This window comes from Acartia tonsa, chromosome 3 (genome assembly GCF_053477335.1).
Source record: "Acartia tonsa isolate MP-2025a chromosome 3, ASM5347733v1, whole genome shotgun sequence".
Classification (NCBI taxonomy): domain Eukaryota; kingdom Metazoa; phylum Arthropoda; class Copepoda; order Calanoida; family Acartiidae; genus Acartia; species Acartia tonsa.
The window spans coordinates 43,195,833-43,218,022 of record NC_137262.1 but is presented as its reverse complement, the minus strand read 5'-3'; the positions used below and the strand labels follow the sequence as shown (position 1 = coordinate 43,218,022).

The 22,190-nt window shown below is 31.1% G+C and overlaps 1 protein-coding gene across 1 annotated transcript; it reads left to right on the top strand.

Annotated features, from left to right (window-relative positions):
• The first annotated feature begins 17,903 nt into the window (after positions 1-17,903).
• LOC145314269 (uncharacterized) lies at positions 17,904-20,094 on the top strand. Its single transcript, XM_080154116.1, has 3 exons — positions 17,904-18,299; positions 18,601-18,829; positions 19,612-20,094. The coding sequence occupies exons 2-3, from the start codon at positions 18,609-18,611 to the stop codon at positions 20,009-20,011; spliced, it is 621 nt and encodes a 206-aa protein (XP_080010242.1). The 5' UTR covers positions 17,904-18,299; positions 18,601-18,608; the 3' UTR covers positions 20,012-20,094.
• Positions 20,095-22,190: the final 2,096 nt, after the last annotated feature.

Sequence of the window (22,190 nt, the reverse complement as noted above, 5' to 3'; positions counted from 1 at the left end):
AAATAATTTACCTATTTCAACGCTACTTAGATTATTAACGTCCTTGTTAGGTGTTAATTTTAAATTTGAAAATTTTTCCTTTAAAATGAATCCGCTATATAGAATTGTGATTACTAAAAAGATGATGGTTATGAGAAAATGTCTAATATTTTAGTTGTTTATACCTTTACACAAAAAATATCGATAAAAAATACCAATTATCATTTTCTTTCTTAAGAATCTCAGACTTTAATGATTTGGTGACTTTTTACATAACCTCAAAAAATCTTATTGATTACTGGGATCTAAAGTGATAAGACAATAGCCGTTAAATTCAGTACATTCCCATAGATGATACACACAATTACCCCTTCAATTGATTATAATTAGTGGTTTAAACGTTTGAACAAAGTATTGACCCAACCAATCAAAATTCACTAAAGTACCCAAAGTTGTTAAGCCAACGAATAAAAAAACGTTATACTACAACTTTAGGGACCAGTATCATAAACTGGTTTAATTATCCTGTTTTATCAATTAAACAAAAGTTCAATTTATTGTAAAAAAGTTTGCTAAATATTACCTATATATGTAGAGAATGTATGAACGTCCGATTTAGGCAATCATTGGCGTATAATAAGAGCAAATCTATAATGAGAGAAGAAAATTGGTTTTGGGTGGAGATTCATGTTCAGTATAGGACTACTATAGAAAATAAAGAGAGTTTTAAACGATATAAAATGTTGCTTTACAATATTTTAGTGTAATCGTTTCCAGAATGTTTTACGTCTATCGTAATTAGGTTGATCATTACCCATTTTGATACCAAATTAAAAACAAACGAAAATAAGAATGGTTTTCCTATTTACATAATTTTAAATATTAATTAGTTATAAGCAGGAGAAAAATCGATATATTGTTACTTGGATCTTACACCAGATTTTCATGTTTTCTAACACGCAGCGAGCTAAAATAATGATTTCCAACTTCCACCCCCTTACACAATCACCTTTTCTCCTGCTAAATGAACGAACTGACCAATAAATGACAGGGAAATAGAAACCTAAATATATGACATTTTCCCCCCTGTCATAATAACCACGTTTAATCTACATCCATTTGTAGAACACTTTTTCTTATGTACGACTGTATTGTTATGCTTGATATTTTATAATGTCATAATAATGCTAATAACCTAAAAAGTAACCTATTTTTAAGGTACACGACATGATTGAATTGCTTTGATGATTCAAATATACTAATCATAGCACCTATCTTATTCATGCTATCAACTAAATTCTTTTTAAAAGCGAAGCTTTTCTATAATTAGGGTCCTTCCGGCCGTCCGTACGTCACAGTTAGCTCTTTTCGTTAATTTAAACAGGTTAGAATTGTCCTATCGATTCCAAACTTTGCATGATGATTCCTGTAGTAGTTAGGTACAATTAAGAAAGCGTAGCAACTCTAATCAATACCAGAATGTCTGTATGTTTATTTTAAACATGTCGATTTTAACTTTTTTGACAACAAATTTTTCTATGTTAAAATAATCCGATTCTTCTGATTTTTTGAAAACTGATTCCTATTACAACAAGGTACAATGTTATAAGCGAAGCATCTTTATAAACAAGTCCCAAAAATGTAAGTATGTCCTTAAACAGTCTCATCTATTTATGCAGTTTTGCAACAAATTTACTTACAATATTTTTTGTACTGATGCATTCTGCTAATTCAGTTCTGAAAATCTACAAGTGTTAATGTTCGTTGTCCTTCTATTTCAGAGCTTCGCTTTTATGAATGTTGTCATCCTTGTTTAAACTAGAAATTAAAATATCAAAAACTCTATTTTCAATTTATTTTATTTTGTAGTGTGTTGTTAAGGGCGTGTCTGGTAGTTATAACAAGGTTGCTCAACATTTACAGCTTTGGTTGGTTGGTCGGTTGGTTGGTTAGTAGGTGGTTGTGTGGTTTTACTGCCAGAGGTTTTCCTTTCATCATATTACATCTAATTATTTACTACTTATTACATAAAAATTAAATTTTTGGTTTTTTTTTAGTGTTGAGATATTATAAAACGATTAAAACGGTATGCTAACTGCATAAAGTGTTCTGAAATAAAAGATTGTTTTGTAATTTTCTTTATGTATAATAACAACCAATAATAAGAAATCAAAAATTGTTTTCAGCCATTTTGCAATCAAAATTATCTCATTGAAAAGCATTGCTTTTATTAACTTAAACGATAAGTAGAAAAGTATCGTATTTTTTTTATAATTCTAAGACTATCAAATAAATTCAAATTCTAATAGTTCGAAAAAATCAGATATAACAGCTTAAATCGTACTGCTTTAATATCAGCTGACCTAACACCCATTATCATTCAATATTTCTAATGGGTAACGGAAAAGTCGAATTGTAGAGTATTTTCACTTTTAATACTCTTTTAATTAAAAAAATATCTTCAATTAATAACAACTAAGTCACACTATATCTTTTTTAATTTCGTTAGATAACTTATTTTCTATGGCATCGAATCCGATTGTATAATAGGCAAATGTATAGCGTAAATGAATCATACAATTAATCAATCTCCTTAGAGACAGCAAAACAGGCATTAATTCTATTCATCTTATTATCTGCGGAAAACAATCTCTAATATCCAAGCACAATATGAAATTAAGTAATAATAATTTTAGCCCGCCTAAATTTTCAAGAAGAAAAAATCATAATTTCGTTTTCTGTCAATGGTCATATACCGCTGAGCCGTATAACAAATTAATTTGGGGGGATAATTATATCTCCTCCCCATTTCATCCCCCCAGCTGTGTTAAAACTAATAACTCTCAGCTTATTACTAAAATAAAAGAATGAACACTTCCATAGATAAAACTTTCTAAAATAATGATAAAATAAATAGGTTTTTTATTGTAGACAGTTGACTGTAGATACGAAGATACAGGCCAAGAAAAAGATACCAATCTTATGTTTTGATTCACATTTAAATTGGCAAATTATATAAAACCATGTTAATTTTGTTAATATACTAATATTTATTTTTTTCTTCTCCCCTACAATAAAGCTTTACAACGTGTCCTAAAATATGGGCCGTGTGACATTATAAAAAGAGGGATGAGAGGAGAAGTGGGAAAGGAAACCACTTAAAAAGAGATGGATCTATTGACGTCACACGGCTCATTTTTAGGACACTTTGTAGAGTTTCCTGTACAATTTCTGGTTTTTAGTTTGATGTAAGTTTTGTGAATGATGAGTCATGTGTATTTTAAATCAAGTGGCAACACCGAAAAGTTTGTGAATATTTTTCTCTTTTCTTAAAGACATATTACATGAAATATACACTACACACTGACTTACATACAGAGAAGCTACGCCACTGAAAAAAACTTATTTTCTCCTCCGAAATTGTCTGGTAAAATTGTTTGCCTGGGGTAAAACTCGTAATCATTTTCCAATGATGCTGAGGTTTACACACACACCCACAAACACACACACACATAGCCATGGATGAATGGGACCATGGACGAAAATTGTTATAGTACCCAAAAGTTTTTAGACATGCTCTCTTATTCAGAGTCTTAAAATCTTTGGTACTTTGATGAAAGCTTAATTGTATGTATAACTCGCAGTGTCTAAACATTTTGACCAATAATTTAATATTCAGATAGTATAATTTTGTTTTTCATCAATGGGGATTTACATCAATTAGTCATCTAATGTCTTATCCCTTAATGTCCATGCACATAGCACACCTTATTGTTATGTTCAAACAAAGTTATTAAAAATATGATTACAATTTTCATAATATCAAATCTATAAAATTCCTTGCTTGAAAAACAAGGTAAAAAGGGGTTAAAGCATTTTGTGATGATCTAAAACTAAATCAGGCAGATAACAATGAGACATACAATCTTGTATAAAAAATTGCCAGTGCTATAACACTTTTAAGTTGTTTTGTAAAAACTACTCTTACCCATACACATTATCTTCCTCAATTTTCAAGATCTAATTTCAGATAGGCATGTCCTAGCACCCTTAAAATAACTAAAAATTGTAGGACAAAAATCTATAGAGTAAAAGTTAACAAAGCAATTTATAATGATAGCAAACTTAATTTTTAATTTGCTGGACAATATCACACGAAGAGAATCAGGGGCGTCCAAGCTTTTTTTTTGGGGGGGGTAAAAAATTTTAGGGGGGGGGGTAATTCGTGTTTGGGGGGGGTAAAATGGCGCGCGAAGCGCGCCGAAATTTTTTTTTACCCCCCCCAAAATTTTTACCCCGGGGGTAAAATTTGATTGGGGGGGGTAATTACCCCCCCTAAAGTCTGTTGGGGGGGGTAAATACTCCCCCCAAATCTGTTGGGGGGGGTAATTACCCCCCCCAAACTAATTTACCCCGGGGGTAAAATTTTTGGGGGGGGTAATTTAATTATTTAAAAAAAGCACCTACCTAATCTATTAAGTTAATAAGTACTATCCTATAACATAAAGTAGTAAGTAAGGTTTATTTAACTATAGCTTCAGATTTCATTACTTTTAATGCTGAGTTCTCCTTTTTAGGAAAGCTTCACATAGATCCCATGATGGTTCCACACTATTATAGGTCAATCCTTTGAGTGGTTTTAGGCTATTTTTCTCCTCCCTTTTTACCCTTTAGAAAACACGAGTTCTTAGATGCTAAGGGCGCCACTACTATTCAAATATATAGTAGTATCTCATTCTTTAGAACATAAAAATACAATAATTAACTCACTAACCAATGAACCAATATGATTATACTTTAAAGTGAAGCGTCTTATAGGTCCTGGTAAGTTTTATAACTAGTTTTGAGACACCCTGACATCCTCCCAAAAGAAATCGCCTATAGAAATTCTTTTTCATTATTTAATGAAATATTTAATTTAGTTAGGTATCTATTTTATGGAATCTTCAGTGCTTTACAATTACATCATAGATCCCCGGGATGGTTTAGGGGGGGGGGGGCGGGGATTACTCCCTCCCCCCCCCAAAAAAAAATTTTCAGTAAAATTTTTTTTTAAGAACATTCAATTTGGGGGGGGGGTAATTACCCCCCCCCAAAAAATTTTTTTTAAAGAACATTTATTTTGGGGGGGGTAATTACCCCCCCCAAAATGGTTTGGGGGGGGGGTAAATACCCCCCCCAAAATCGTTGGGGGTGCCTACGGCACCCCCAAGGTAGGGGTAATTTTTTTTTGGGGAGGGTATTGTTCAAAAAATTTTGGGGGTGCCTACGGCACCCCCAAAATCGTTTGGGGGTGCCAAATGGCCCATTACCCCCCCCCCCTTGGACGCCTATGAAGAGAATGAATTTCAAATTGCTGTCATGTATTAATCAATTAATCACCACCAGTGCAGTGGATTATCACAAATAAAGTATAGTTAATAAATTATCACAAACAAAGTTATAGTTAATAAAAAGATATACTTTTAACATATGTGAATTTAGGAATCTAAAGGGATAAGGCAATGACCGATAAATCAATATACATCCCCAATGATACTCAAACTTAACCCTTCTGTAGGTTAAAATTAGTTGATGAAACGTTTGAACACTCAACTTAATGAACCAACTAATCAAAACAGCAAATTGTCCTCTGATGTGAATGTGTGTCTGAGCATTTGTTTTTTGTCCTGAAAGATCTCGCAAACCATTAACTCAGAAGTTCTTCTAATGTAAGAGCACTTCATATTTTGGGATCTTCAGGTTTTAGTCTATTTTACGAGAAAAAGAGTTGTTGCTCTTCTACCGAGACACCTTATCATTTCATTCCACAAGATTTGTTAGACAAATTGTAATATACCTAGCACCCTTAAAATGACTAAAATTTGTAGGATACCATACCATAGTGCAAATCAACACAAAAATAAAATAAATATCAAAAGTTTTTGGCAGAACAAAACAGAGTATTAATACAAATTTTAAGACATACGTAAAAGAAGGTAGTAGAATGGTGAAATTGTTTTTTTTTACTTACAGTAAAGTTGTATTTATATATATCTTCGGCTGGCATTATTCTCCTTTCCTATGAACCAAAGAAAGCTAGGAGCTTAGCCACCAATAAAGAATGGGAGTACAAAAAATATTATTGTTTTGATTTTAAAAATTAAACGAAATGGAGGATTTCTTTATGGGCTTTTTGTCCAAAATTAGATAAAAATGCGTACGCTTTTGAAATACTGCTACCTAATGTTTCTAGAAAAAATGTGTTTATCATGTATAGCCTATAGTATATAGAAACTCACAAATGAAAGGAGTATCAATATACACAAAAATGTATTATGCATAAACAGAAACTTCTAAAAAAGAATATAAAAATCAAATTAACTTTTGACTTTTGAAAGGCCTGTTTCATAAAAAAGGGCGATGCTTTAAAATTCAAAACAGACATTTTAAGTTTTATAGTGGCTAAGCTTTAGACATTGAATAAACACAGTTTGACAAATTGGCAATCAGTCAATTTTGTATAAGGTTACAAAAGAAAATTCTGAGGTTCAGATTCTATGATGTACCAATGTACAAACCAAATTATAGAACGAATACATATCTAATTATTAGAACACTTTTTTTTAGATAAGCCATTCTTATATTTGTGAAAATATATGATGGATCAATTAAAAGGATATAATGATGAATTATTCTGCTAGCCCTGTAGTAATTTTTTAATAGGAACAAGGCTATTGTCTTAATTTTAGATATTGGTCCTAAAAAAAGAGGATATATGCTTTCAGAGCATTTTAAAAGGTCAGGTTCCATTTAAACTTTTATAAAGGCCATTGCTTACAATAGAATATACATTTTTTTGTAATTAGTTTTATACAAATGAATTTGTTTAAGTACAAATAATCGAAAACAATAGAAATCTTATCTTTTATTGGGTTTACTTATACTATTTACCTATTTTGTGTGTTGTTATTTTACCAATCGGAGGAACTTTGAACAACTGAACTTCGTTGCTTATATTGACTCTGTTTGATGTTCTTTATTTTTTACTTTTTAAATGCTTTATTCCATAGTTTATCTATCAAATTTCTAATATTAATATAAGTCTATTATGTATACAAAGACGTCGGTTAAACTATTAAGTACAATAAAAACATGTATAAGAAATTTCTTTTCAGTCATCTTACATAAATAAAAATATCAAATAGATCCATTTTAGATGTAAAGATAATATTTAAATTGCAATCTTTACAATACAAAAGCGTATAGTCCCACGAAGCTAAATAAGCTACGAAATGTTCATTCAAATGTTTTATTAACCTTAAATTGGTGGTTTTTTAAAAAAAAATATGCGGGATTTAAAAGAAAATTGTTTACAATAAAGCCTATGGTTCTGCTTCATTTCGGATTCACTCCGGTTTTAAACTGGAAAAAATTACTTTCTTTCTTGAACGATTTATTTTGAACTTGGCAGCCTCAGCCACATCAGCAGCCACAGATAATATCCGCTGCGCCTCTTAACTGTCAGTCACGCGGCTTAGTAAGCCTGCCAAGAAGCCTCACTGTCAGATACCCAGTAACCCTCAGCAACTAAATTTAAATCAGCCACATAAAGTTTCACTATCCCAAGGCTCCATCAGCCACAGCCACCCAAAGTCTTGTATTCAGACGCAGCATCAGCCTTCAGAACTCTGCTAAAAAAATCTGAAGTCTTTTTTCCTTTTAGGTCCTTTAACTCATTGCTATCCTATCTTATAAAGATGTAAAGTAATTTTTGTACTTTTTGAAGCTAAAGGTTTCAATAGCTACTGAACCGATTGAGATTTTCTCTTTTGGGGTACTTCACATTTTTAGATTTAAGCCTTAGATGATTTAATGCTATTTTTGGCCCATCCCTTCCCCTAAATAATAGGGGTGTGTATCCGCTAGTTTACTAAGAATGAGTAAATTTTGTGTCAATGTGTAAATTTTATTTACTATTCCTTAACCCCTGCTGAAATATGCATAAATCATCTAGAGGCATAAATAAAATTTGTCCTGTTTATAATATATGTTAATTTATTGGTGGTCTAACAAAAAAGTTAAAATATTAGAAACATTTTTAAATTCAACATTTTCTCATGAATGGCAGAAAATCCCAATCAGCATCCCTGACAACTGTGCTAAAGATCAACCATTTTGGAGATCTTAAGGTACAAACTAACTACCATATATTCTTTTTCATAAGATAGGTGTCATGCAACCTAACACTTTTGCTAAAATATTCCAAAAAACTTTGACAGTAGTATTGAAACACCTCGTGTATGTCTAAAATTGACCTTCATGGGACTAATGGCTAATATCTATCATTTTATACATAATTCTAAAAATAGTCTCATTTGGATATTAAATTATTAACTACGCAGCTACTATATATTAAAAACTGTCCATCGTTCATCAGTGTTCCAATTCATGCGTTATTTCAAAAGGTTTATAAATATTTTTTAAGATTAATAAAATTATTTTGAAAAATTATAACCCTTACAATTGTTTTTAAGATCTTTTTCTACTGTGGGAAATATATACCTTTGTTTGGCAAATACTTCCTTGTTAATGTCAAAGACGTTTTATAGAATACCCAAAAAGAATTAAACTATTTCGATAAAATTCAGAGTCAATTTATGAAATAGATATTATGTCCAAATAAATTTTCCTCGAGTTTTATAGTTTTTTCCCTCTATAATGTACAAAACAAAATGTTTGTTTGAAGCCAAATTTTAACACAAATTTAGCAAAATACATTGAAAGAATACATACAGGTCTAATAATTCACCTGCTTTACAAGATAAATGCCTGACTTTTCCAATGTAAATATCTTATAACCAATGAGTATCTATTCTATAAATCAATAATCCGTTTATCATACGTTGCTTATGTTCTTGTAATCTTTTCTATATGAAGATTTCACATTAAATTTCAAGGTTATATAAAATAGAATGTATTTTGTCAGTATTATAAGTTGGCAGAAGTTAAAAAGTTTGATTATATTTTACAAGGAATCCTATTTAGCGTCATGAGAATACCCCATACACCACATATTTAGATTTAATTTTTCAAGTAGGGTATAAGCGAGAAAATCTTCAAAGTATAAAAATCTGCACAGTAATATAAACTTTAATGCTCTTTTAAGATTCCATAAAAAAGGAAGGTCGTTAAGACATCTTATGAAGCGCTAATCTACTAAAAAAAGATGGCCCCTAAAACCCATTAAACATTGTATCTATCTATTGTTTTTTGCGAGCTTCGCTTATTTTTGACAAAATCGTCCCTATAAAATGCATTTTAGTTTAAAGATAAATAGCTGATATTACTTTTAAATATTCCATCCCAAGCCTAATTAAGGAACTGTATAGAGGACCAAAATATGCATATGATAAATATAGCTAGAGTAGTAGTTTATCTAGCATATCTTTCTAACATCAAGATTATATGACATTAATGTCAGTTTATTATCTGCATCTTATACAGTTGGGCAGAAGGGTTCATTGTTACTTAATTAAAGATTATAATATTTCCTGCGTATATAATTTATATTTCTAGTAAATACAGAAGTAAAAATCATAGGATTATTTCTTATTTTGTTCTTAGTTTGATTATAAGTTCAAAAGTGATTTTAAATTTAAGATGGCCTTTAATGGGACGAAAACTTACCTTATCCTAAAATAATGAATTTAAGTAAGGAAAAGTTGATTCATCTACCCAATTTTTAAACTCTAGCGTGTTATTATTTTATGCATTAAATTTCATAGTTTACCACAATACATACTTCTCAAATAGTGGTAGTTTATGTTGCTTAAAATTATGCACATTAAAACATCAATTTTTATATTAATGGACCTATGTTCGAAAATAGTTTTTTTTCGATATTATAGACGTATTATAGACAGCTCTCCGTGGATATTTAAATGAAAGATTTATCTAAATATCAGTTTGGATGGCCCTAGGTGCCGAAGGCCAACACTATCAAAACTGGTATACATTTTTTTATTTCTTTTTTAATATTCTTGAGAAACTGTCTGTAATTCGATGCTACACATAATTATTCAGTATGACTGAGAACCGATTCTAATCCATCGGATATTAATCGGTTTCGAAGCCATACTTGAATATAAAATCTGTCTTTATAAGATCTTGCAAACCTATGAAACAAATTACAATGATTATTTTGTTTTGTTTTGAAGTATTTAATAAAAATTCATGCTATTATTAAGTCTATGTGTTCTACTGTTACCTTATCTTATAAGGCCAATATAAATCTTTATAATATAATTAGATTCTGCCTATTTTCATATAATATAAAATAATATTATCTTTAAAAAAATCTCATTTAAATCCCAAGAAGGAAAAAACCTTACTTAATACTGGGCTTAAATTCTTTTGATTAAAATCTAGAGCTTAATACAGTTAGGGAGTTGAATCCATTTTTATAGAAGCAGAAATATAATCTATGATTATGGTTTGGACCCTCTAAAACTGTAATCTACCCTTCCACTTTCCCCTCTCTTGGTGAAGATATCTTCAACGCCGATACGATTTTTGAAATGTAAGATTCCACTTTCCCCTCTCTTGGTGAAGATATCTTCAACGCCGATACGATTTTTGAAATTTAAGATTCCACTTTTGCCTCTCTTGGTGAAGATATCTTCAACAAGAGAGACAAAAGTGGAATCTTATATTTCAAAAATCGTATCGGCGTTGAAGATATCTTCACCAAGAGAGGGGAAAGTGGAAGGGTAGATTACAGTTTTAGAGGGTCCAAACCATAATCATAGATTATATTTCTGCTTCTATAAAAATGGATTCAACTCCCTAACTGTAATATCTTATATGCTTCTTATCAATAGTGTTCCGACTAAACAATCAATTTTCCATAAATAAGTAGCAAATTATATTCATAACGCTTGTGTTTATATTTCTTTTTTGTAGAAGTAAAGATACTCTACAGTTCTTATAAAAAATAATATTTTTAAACTTTATTTTTGGTATTTATTACTCTTTTTGACAATACTTTTACAGCCTTTAAAATTGCTTTCAATAAAAAAGTCTAAAACCATCCCAAAATTCTAGGATATATTTACCTTCAGCAAAAAAACATTTCACTAAAGAAAAAAAACTGTCATTAATTTTCTTTGTTTGCTACAACGTAAGACCACTGTTATGTTATTATTTTACAGGTAGCATCATCATCTTATCCTTGACTAATTTGTTGTGGCTTCACAAATCTTTACAGAATGTTAATCTACTCATATCTGATGGATAGACACGGATAGACGAGATGGATATACTGGATCTAGCGTAATATTACATGTATGTAGAAATATGAGTTGGTATTTAAGGATAAATTTCTTAATGGTAAATCATTCAAATCTTAATATTCAAGGATCTAAAGGGATGAGACATTTGCCCAATAAATTGATAAATGTATCTCCAATGATGACAAACAAAATTTTCCCTTTTTTAGTTTACAATTAGTGGTTGAAACTTTGAACACTCAACTTAATAAATCAAATAAAGGCCTCAAATTTGTTAAACCAACAAATAAGAAAACATCATTATAAAACTATGAGGACTAGTGTAAAATCCTGTTTAAAAATCCTATAAACAAGGATAATTAAGTACAATAAGGCAATGAGGCATGTAATAAAGCATCAATAAATTAACAATATTTTAATTAGAAATTGGAAAAAATTTAATTTAGAATACAAGACTTTTTTATATACTCTCTATAAAACATAATAATTCATTAAGGACGTGACAATATTATTTCTCCTTAACTCTTGTGTAGAATTTTTTATTTGAGGTTATAAATTTATGAGTGAAGGAAGCTGGTTATAGATTACTAATCCCCACCCACCCCCTCTTCCTGATAACAAAACATTCAAATACGAAAATATAAGATTTATATTTTGCATTTTCTAATCTTTTTATGTGTTAAATACATCACATTAAGTTTTTGACATTTACAGTGTGTCAAAAATATTGTATACAAAAATTATTATTATGCATTTAGACATTTATGATGATAACTACTAAAATAAATCTTTTAAGATTAACAAATTTAGGGATATGCAGTTTTTTTGTGAATATAGTCTCAATGAAATAGAAATATTCATTTAAAAAAAGAAATACTATTTTAAAATTAAAATATAGCTTTAGATTTAGCAACAAAAAGATAATAAATAACACTATTTTATTTCACCAAAAGTTGCTATCTGTTAAAGAGTTTTATATTTCCTGAAATTGAAAAAAGAAACCTAATATGTTTAACTTCTTAAAATTCACCCAACAATATAAGTTTAAGATGGGTTAACCCTTTACAGTCGGGCCCCTTGCCGCACCTTAATCAGTCGGGGGGGGGGCGTTCAACGCCCCCCCCTATTATCTCAGTTCCTATTAAAGCTAGAGGGCTAAAATTTTTTGTGCAAGTCCCCTGTGTTATGATGAATTTTCGACCTTAAGTAAGTCAAGGTCAATTTTCGCTTCCTTCACCCTTTTATTTAACAACCTTTGTTTTTAGGTCCTTTTTTACTTAAAAATTTCAAATGGCTGTAATTTTTTTATTTTTGAAGCTAGAAGAAAATTTTTTTTGCAGAAAATGTTTATTTTTATGTAAATTTTATGTTTGAAATATCAAAACATAAATTTCAGCGGCCGCAGCTGTACTTGGCAGCTGCCAGCCGCCGCAGTCGGCGGTCGGCGGGAAAACGGCGGCGGATCTTTATGAAATTTTAATACATTATGTAGACATGTAAGAAAAGCTTAAGTTTAAAATTTGAAGTCTCTAAGTCAAAAATTGCGGCCACAGGAGCCTTTTAAAGATTTCTGGAGACCTGGAGGATCAGGACCTGCAGGATCATACCTGGAACCTAAAATTGACTTGAATACCTGTATTTAATATGAGGATGTACTATTAGAGGATATTTTAGTATTTTGGTAAGATAAAATGCTTTGTTTAAGTCAAAAAAATATTTTTGATCTTTACCTGGATGACCCTGCCAGGTTTGCTGGCATCCTGTGCCCGCCAGGATGGAGATATTCAAAAAATTCCAACTCTCAGTTATGTGTCATACCCAAACTTAAAAAGTCAAGCAGTTTGGGCTCTTTATCTTTCACACACAGAAAATGAGATAGAAAAAACCGGAGGGGGGGGCGTTCAACGCCCCCCCCCCGACCGTTAAGGGTTAAGGTTGAGATGTAAAACAACCAAAATTTGTAGGAAAGTTTAATAGCAATAGATATATTATTGCTTGCATATTAAAACAGGTTTTTATGTTCTATATAAAGTGAAACATGCAGTGAGCTAAAATAACGATTTCCATCTTCCACTCCCTCTTCCTTTCCCTCCTGCTGGATGATGGAACAGACCAATAATGGTTCCATGTTAGCCAGCTAAATTGACTTTAATAATACCCCTGTCATAATATCCATGCATATTCTACATACCCCAAATAATTGGAAACAAAGAGAAGTAAGAAAGACAGGCATAGAATACATAGAATACGTCAAAACTGTTCACATTCTATTGATATGTAATTTCAATAGTTTATATCGACTAAGTAGCTTTAATTAAAAGTAAATGTAGCTGATATAATCTCGACATAGAAATTTTTTTTCTGTTTTGTTTTTGGATTATATAAAAGTGGTCATTGATGACACAATATCGACATTCTTATGACATAATGACTGCATTAATATATTGACAAAAAAGCTTCACAATTTTAAGATATACTTGCATCGTTAAAACACCTCTGTTGTTGACTGTTTTGTGTTGAGAGCAGCTATAACTGCCAAGATGGCGACCTGTTAAAATCTATCAAAGTGTCTCCTTTAACAGCTGCTAACTGCCAGATACCTGCCCCTAGCAGTATTATATTTCAGGAAGAGTATCCACAAAAAAAGTTATTTATTGTATTATTCATTTTTTAAAATATTTTTTACGTAAAAAGCAAAAGTATTTATCACAGAACAATTACCTGTTTTTTGCATCATGTTGTTACAGTGTCATGAATACTTGAATTTATATCAACCACTCAGAAAATCAAAAAATGAATGTATATTTTGAAAAATTATGAATACAGGCCCCAGAATTGTCAGATATAGGTAAGATGAGCTAGACTGAAGTGAACACCTCAAAAACAGTGTTGATAAATAAATTTTAAAACTTTTTCAATAGCAGCAAAGCTATTAACAAAAGTTTTTTTTAAAGTTAATTAAAGATACACAAAAATGCGGTTTCCCTGAAAGTGGTTGTCTAAGCACAGAAACCTCTTACCCTTTTAAAATAAAGTTAAAATAAGGAAGGTTTCCTTTTTGTGTTTGTATTTTACTTTAGGCTAGGATTGGTTAGGTTACATTGGGTACTTGGTAGTCACATGGTTAAGTCACCGTAGGTATAAGCCCTCTTAGGGATTAAATTTAAAAATGAAAAAAAATTTCCCTCTTTTATCAATTAAAGGTAGAGTTGTTTAAGTACTCGCAAGGAAAGTAAATCACCAGCAATTTAACACAATTGCATTGAAAGTATCTTTGCTATCAAAAATGTTAGAATACAAAAACGTATATTTTAGTACCAAGAAGTAGACCTTAACGCCTGTGAAAAAGGCATCGTAAATCACACTCGAGCTTTTATGCTAAAATAAGTCTGAACCTCACCACATTCATATTAATGGTATTTTATGTGTGTTTTGATTCTGCTAAATTTTAGATGATATTCACACATTATAGAAGCTTATTATGTAAAGTAGCATGTTGAATGTGTATCCAGTAATATCTCGTGAACGTCTACACTCTACATATTATTCTCCATAATTTTCTCAAAATATTAGTACTGGAAATAACAAGTTCTATGCTATTTAAAGTAGTTTAAAGTAATAATAAGAATAAGTTACGAAAAAAGAACTTATGAGTCAACCGTATTATAGATAACATAGGTTAAGAATGTTATAACTAATTTCTTTATAAGAAAGGTCTATCATGTAACCTATATAAGTGCGTCCATTTATTTATATTATTAAATAAAATCAAAATTACATAAAATTGTCCTTGTTTAATTTAGAAGTAAGTAAATCCTAATAAAAGTTATAGGGTGTTTGTCTGTCTATCTGTGGGAATCGAAGGATATCGCAAACCCTGAACTTATTAGGTTTACCTTTACGGGGAAGCTTTTCATAGGTTCTGGGAGGATTTGAAATATTTTGGGGAAGGATACCGCCATCCTTTCATGAGCAATATTAATCGCCCCTTAAAATATAGACACCCCCCCCCCTAAAAAAACTCCCAGTATCCTTCACCTACCTCATTTGCCCTTAGAGGCTTATAAGGGCGTAGCCGCTATATATATATCTATATTTATTTATATTTATTTGCGCTATGTTTGAAGAAGATTATTCAATCTCAAAAAGTATACTCCTCTACTTATATGCATTCATTGTTTAAATAAGGTTCCGCTATTATTGAACATAACCATCCTTGTTTATTTTAAAAGTCTGTCTGTTAACCTACTTAAAGTATATTGTTCGACAAAAATGTTCCATTTGAGACCTTAATCACAAATAATGGAATAGTGCCTCGTTTTAAACAAAATAAAAAAAAAATAAGTTGGAGGGAGATGGTCTCCATTGTTTGTTTATCACTTTGGGGCAGATTAGGTAAGGTTATCTTGGATATCGGGTACCTCTGCAGCAAGTGCAGGGCATCGCCACATTTATATATTTTGTCTTTTATAATGTAATATTTGTTTAAAGCCTTTTTTACCATTGAGATATGACAAAATTAAAAAAAAATGTTTATTAGATCAATATCTCTTTGATTCCTGAGAGGCCTAAGGACATAAGTAAATCGTGGGGACAGAAATATGGTGAGGAAACTGGAGAATTTTAGAGACTCATAGTCATAACTAGTCACAATACACTTTTAGGATGTTTTGGACTTCGTATTTTAATGTGATTATATGTTACTTAACGGCTATAGAACGTAGCTGAAGGGAAAATCCGTGTAACATGAACTTTTTAAATATTCCATTTAGGCATCACGATTATAATGTACTAAAGTGACAAATCCCACTAGGGGCAACTTTTTTCTTTGACAGCTCCCTGCCATAATTAGAATCTTATGGTTTTAATGAAAAAAAAGAACAAAAAAGAGATACAAATATGACATATGTAATATATAATTAAGAATAAAATTGTGATTTTTTTTATTTACATTTTCTTGGGAAAAGAAATATATATGCAAGTTTTAAAAAATTGATAAATAAAATCGTGAAAAAATTATACCTATTATAGAAAATATCAAATTGGCCCTTAATAGTAGCTGAATATCCACGTGGATACTCAGCTACTATTGAGCCACTATAGCTTTACAGAAACTGCGCTACCAAACATAGGCATATTAACATGGACAACAACAGTAAAAAAAATTTAAGCAAAATCGGACCTCTACATAATCAAAGTATCTGTTCTTAAAATTGAATTAGCCTTGTTAAGATGTACTTTCATTTAGTAATTGATAATACAGATGCTACGGTTTTAGAAATGTTTTAATAGTCCTATAAATTAACATTCAAGAATAAAATAGAAAGTTTATATAAATATTTGGGCTTGAAAAATAAAAAAAAATTACTTTTTTAAGATGGACGAAGGGACTCTTTGGTTATGAGTACAGAGTTGCTACTATGCTTTCTGTTTATAACTAATTATTACAAGATATATTTTTCAAGGTTTGAATATAAAATTTATGAATATATCTGTCAGTAACAAGGAAACGACAGTAAATGCAGAAAAGTTTGAATCATAGAAAGAAAATAAAGGAAGGGGTTTAGTCGTATTTTTACAGAAGCTTTTCTCCTATTTCTAGACCTTGCGGGGCCTATTTCCTAACCCTGCGAGCCAATCATTAACACTTACCTAACCTAACCTAAAATAACCTCTCAAAAGCTACTGTGAAAATACCACGAAACCCGCTACTTCGTTTTCTTTCCATGATCCAAAAGATTCAAATTATAAATATATTGTTTTATATGTTATTTATTTTAAAACAAGACAAATTTAGCAAAAAGTTCCCAAAATCTGAAATATCTGCTATTTGTTGGTGTGTTTGTAGTTTTAGAATTTAAGAAAAAATAGTTTGCATACCACAAGCTCATGTTCGAAGCTTTTTGTCAACATTCCTTTCTTATACTCGGACATTTTTGGAATGTAGCTTCTCTAAGGACTAAAAATACTTCAGTCCGTCATACCGTCTGCAATTTTAGCGTATTACGTCCGCTTGTCGTTGGGTAGGTGATTGGATGGAATCTCAGCTCCAACTATGTCTCAACTAAAGACGTCAAAGTTATACTTACTGATGCTATGTCAGTTGAACTACATGCACAATAAGAGAAGGTGAAATGCCTTGACACTAAACTTGCGCAGCTCATTACTATGCACAGTTAGCAAAGGTCGTTCGATTAAAGGGTAATTTTTTCAATAGTTGGGATGTTTGTGTTTTGGGGCCTACTAAAAGTTGTCTGTCTCTACTTTGTTATTAACCCCGAGAGGTAGTACTCAGAAGTTTTGAAAGCAAATACTATTCAGCTTCAGCTTAGCTCTTTTGGACTACATCATCCTTGTTATATTTAAAGCCTTAGTGACCACATAAATATACAACCGATAATTGACTTCTAAAATACATTTGCAACTTTTTACAGTAGTTTTTATCATCTTATAGAAGATTTATTTGTAAAAAAAAGTAGTTTTTTTTCATATTTTTTATTAATGATATTTTTCTAAGAAAGAAAAATGCAGCACACTAAAATATTAATGGAAATGATTTTGTATTATTGATATTGATTCACCATATCCTACTTATCCCTTCATTCCTGACTTTTGTACTTTTTGATTTCTAATATTTTGTACGAACTAGTTTTTAATGTACAATCTATTGATTTACAATAATGGATTTAATATTACTTGGATTTTACACCAGATTATCATGTACTCTAATAAAGTGGAACTAGTAGCTGGCCAAAATACCGATTCCCCCTTCCTTCCTCTTTACCCCATCCCAACCCCTTCTACTGGATGAACTAACTGACCAAATAATGAGGTCCCTATTGGCAAGCTATATTGAAGAAAAATTTTCCCTTGTCAATATATCCACCACGTATATCATATATCCAGTTTCCATTTGTACAAACTAGTTTCTAGAATGTACAAATCTATTTGTTTACAATTATAGCTCCGGGTATATAAACTTTGCAGCGTTACGTTTCAATATTGAGTATTCAATTAGCATTCGTAGTAACTATTCTTCTGCTTTTTAAGGTATGTGTAATTTTTATGTGACTAATAAAGTTTTCAACTTGGAGTTTTCCATGTGTTTTAGTTGTAAAGTATTTGTTTATGATCTACTTTCATTTTTTGTAGTTATTATATATTAATAACGTTTTCTCATGTCTTTATTTACATCTATATAAAACTTTTCCTAAGTAAATTTAATATTTTAGCTGTTTAATATTATAATTTTTATGTATTAACATAAATATTTTGTTAAAAATGATCTTAACGTTTTATAAAATTCAAATTTTGCGTTTATGTTAGGTCTTGCTTATCCTTTTTTATTTAGATTTTACCATGGCTGATCGTATTCCCACCACAGTAAGAGATTTCTTCTTTGAGGATCCTCACTTTAAGTCTTCCTGGGACCAGTTCGACATGGTGAGGGATGCCATGTTCAAGGAGTCCAGGGACCTGTGGAAGGAGATGGACAAGGACTTCAGACAGACCAGATGCATGCAGCAGCTGCCCAACAAGGCTGACAATCCTGCCATCCAGTCTGATAACCCCATGGAGAAGTAAGTAAATTTAATTTTGTTTTAGCTCTTATTACTTTTTATTTGAAGCAATCCTTTGATCAATTATTCATATTTGAAGTTAAGCTGATTAGAATTTCTTTTAATCTTAATAGCAAGAGTATTACATAATTTTAGCGATAAACCCAAAAATTTTTCGTATAACTTTCATTTAGTCCACTAATAAATCTTTAATTCTTCATTGTTTTTCTTTTATATTGATCTTTGTTTTGTGTTTGTCTGATTAGCTTTGCCTTGATAGAAGACTTATTCAGTTAGGGAGTTGAATCCATTTTTATAGAAGCAGAAATATAATCTATGATTATGGTTTGGACCCTCTAAAACTGTAATCTACCTTTCCACTTTCCCCTCTCTTGGTGAAGATATCTTCAACGCCGATACGATTTTTGAAATGTAAGATTCTACTTTCCCTTCTCTTGGTGAAGATATCTTCAACGCCGATACGATTTTTGAAATTTAAGATTCCACTTTCCCCTCTCTTGGTGAAGATATCTTCAACGCCGATACTATTTTTGAAATTTAAGATTCCACTTTTGCCTCTCTTGGACAAAGAGAGACAAATGTGGAATCTTATATTTCAAAAAACGTATCGGCGTTGAAGATATCTTCACAAAGAGAGGGGAAAGTGGAAGGGTAGATTACAGTTTTAGAGGGTCCAAACCATAATCATAGATTATATTTCTGCTTCTATAAAAATGGATTCACCTCCCTAACTGTGTTATTTTATGTAATATTATCTTTATTTTTTAATGTGATATTTGTAGGTACGAGCAAGGCTGGATGTTCCCACGCAAGTGGATGATGCCCGCCATCAAGTCTGACTTTGGAGACATGGAGCTCTTTAAGCACGGCAACGACCATGACGTCATCCGGTTCACCGACGACAAGGACAAGCTTGAAGTCTCTCTGGACACGGCCCACTACAAGCCAGAGGAGTTGCATGTTAATGTAAGTAAAAACATGCTCGTAATTAAGGGCAGCCACGAGGAGAAGTCTGAGGATGGTAAGCACAATGTGACCAGAATGTTCAGCAGGTCCTACACTCTGCCCAAGGGCACTAGGGCCGAGGACGTCACCTCCAACCTGTCCACGGATGGTGTTTTGGTTGTCAAGGCTCTCAAGAAGGAACCCACGGAAGATGTTGAAATTAAGCAGATTAAGTAAACTGGAAATCAAGTCTTTAATATTTTATTCTACTTAAACTTTGTTTTAATCTTTATGTATTTTAATAAATTAACCAAAATCTATTTATGCCTCATTTCATTTGTTGGCTTTGACTTCGGGCCTTTAGGGCTAACTATTTTCTCTAATTTTCTTTTACCTGTTCACTGAAAGATTTTAGGATCATACAATTATACCCTTTATTTATGAATTTTCTAGAATATAATTTGATAAAAAGATCCTTTGGCTAGAAAGAGTAAAAATTAATCAAATAGGCCAAGATGAGTAAGTTTTTCTACGTTGTAATTATTGATATACGAATTGATGTGTAGATTGTAAGAAAAATACCATGAAGAAAGTCCAGTAGGTTTATGAGTAAATGTGTTGTAATTATTTCTTCTTTGAACAGAACAACTAAACTTCTAGCATGCTACTCAATAATTTTAAAAATCAAATTATAAGGTTGATACATTGATATCATTTTGTATAAAATTTAGTTTTGATACTAATTCACCTCGTTAATGTTCCTATTTGAATTCTACTTATTATATTTTCTTCTCAATACCATATTTTCGTTTTTGTTTGATTTCGTTTTGCCTTTAAGAAGCAAAGCTACTCTACAATTCACTTTCTTAGTCAGTCTGTATGTCCGTAATGCTATGGGTGGAAATGTGGTTTTTCTCAACTGCTTTTGGAGATAGGCAGCTGATCTATTTTTTTAGTGATTTGTACGTTCGTAATTTCTTTTATTAATTTTGAATTATCAATCTTTCTATCCAGTTTATACTAATAACGATATCATTCTAAAAAAAATCATGGAACCTATAAGTGTTTTTCAGCTGTCGTTGGGGGGCAACACATCGTAAATTTGACGACCTCTCCATTTGCCCCCCAAGTATTATTTAAGATTTATTTTACTTGTTGGTTATACCTTATTCCTGCTTTCTATCATTTGCTATGACAATTCACTTGCTCTATAATTTTTTCAGTTTGTTCATTCCATGAATTTTCATCTTCGCCACTTATGGGTGTCATCCTTGTTAGCTCTTTCCTCAGTGTATAATTTTCAATGATTCATACAAAAAAAGTTAGCATACATTTGACTTGGTAATAAAGAATAATTTCCAAGATTCAGTCATTAATATTTCCATTTTATTTCGTAAGGAATAAACTATTTTAAATCTATTTTAGCCAGTACATAAATTGTTTAATAATATTACGATTTGTTTCAATAAACATAATTTTTCACTCTCGTTACTTTAAAAACTAAATTTTTCTTTAGAATATAGCCAAAACTGATTGTAACATTTAACAAATAGTATAAACAGTTAAATGATTATTTGACTATTTCAAATGAAGTATTTAACACCTATAATTCAAATAAGATGGAATTTCCGTACTTTGTACAGTTAGGGAGTTGAATCCATTTTTATAGAAGCATAGATATAATCTATGATTATGGTTTGGACCCTCTAAAACTGTAATCTACCTTTCCACTTTCCCCTCTCTTGGTGAAGATATCTTCAACGCCGATACGATTTTTGAAATGTAAGATTCTACTTTCCCTTCTCTTGGTGAAGATATCTTCAACGCCGATACGATTTTTGAAATGTAAGATTCCACTTTCCCTCTCTTGGTGAAGATATCTTCAACAAGAGAGACAAAAGTGGAATCTTATATTTCAAAAATCGTATCGGTGTTAAAGATATCTTCACCAAGAGAGGGGATAGTGGAAGGGTAGATTACAGTTTTAGAGGGTCCAAACCATAATCATAGATTATATTTCTGCTTCTATAAAAATGGATTCAACTCCCTAACTGTTGTACATCAATCAAAATCGAGTCGTGTAAAAACATTTTGGAATATTATAGATGAAAATGGGAATATCTAATAACCCTTTCAAAATTTGACTACAACTAGGTAAGGCGACCCTTTTCCTTATAATTTTTAAGAGAAGAGTTTATTTTCTCTGGGTTTTATCTACAATTAATCAAAATAGATTAAATCCTGTCAATGCCAATGAACATACAATGCTTCACCAATACATCGATTTTGAAAATCTTGCTGAATACAATAATACCTATATTATTTTTTTCCCATTTGCAGATAGCTGTAAACGATACTTCAAACAAAGATATAGTTATAATACTTTTAAAGAGCCATATATTGCTAAGCATTTATC

What these genes read in the sequence shown, in the direction of transcription:
- LOC145314269 (XM_080154116.1), top strand. Translation starts at nt 18,609, where the DNA reads ATGGCTGATCGTATTCCCACCACAGTAAGAGATTTCTTCTTTGAGGAT. An exon ending in TCTGATAACCCCATGGAGAA is followed by an intron (nt 18,830 to 19,611) that starts GTAAGTAAATTT and finishes TGATATTTGTAG; the next exon opens with GTACGAGCAAGGCTGGATGT.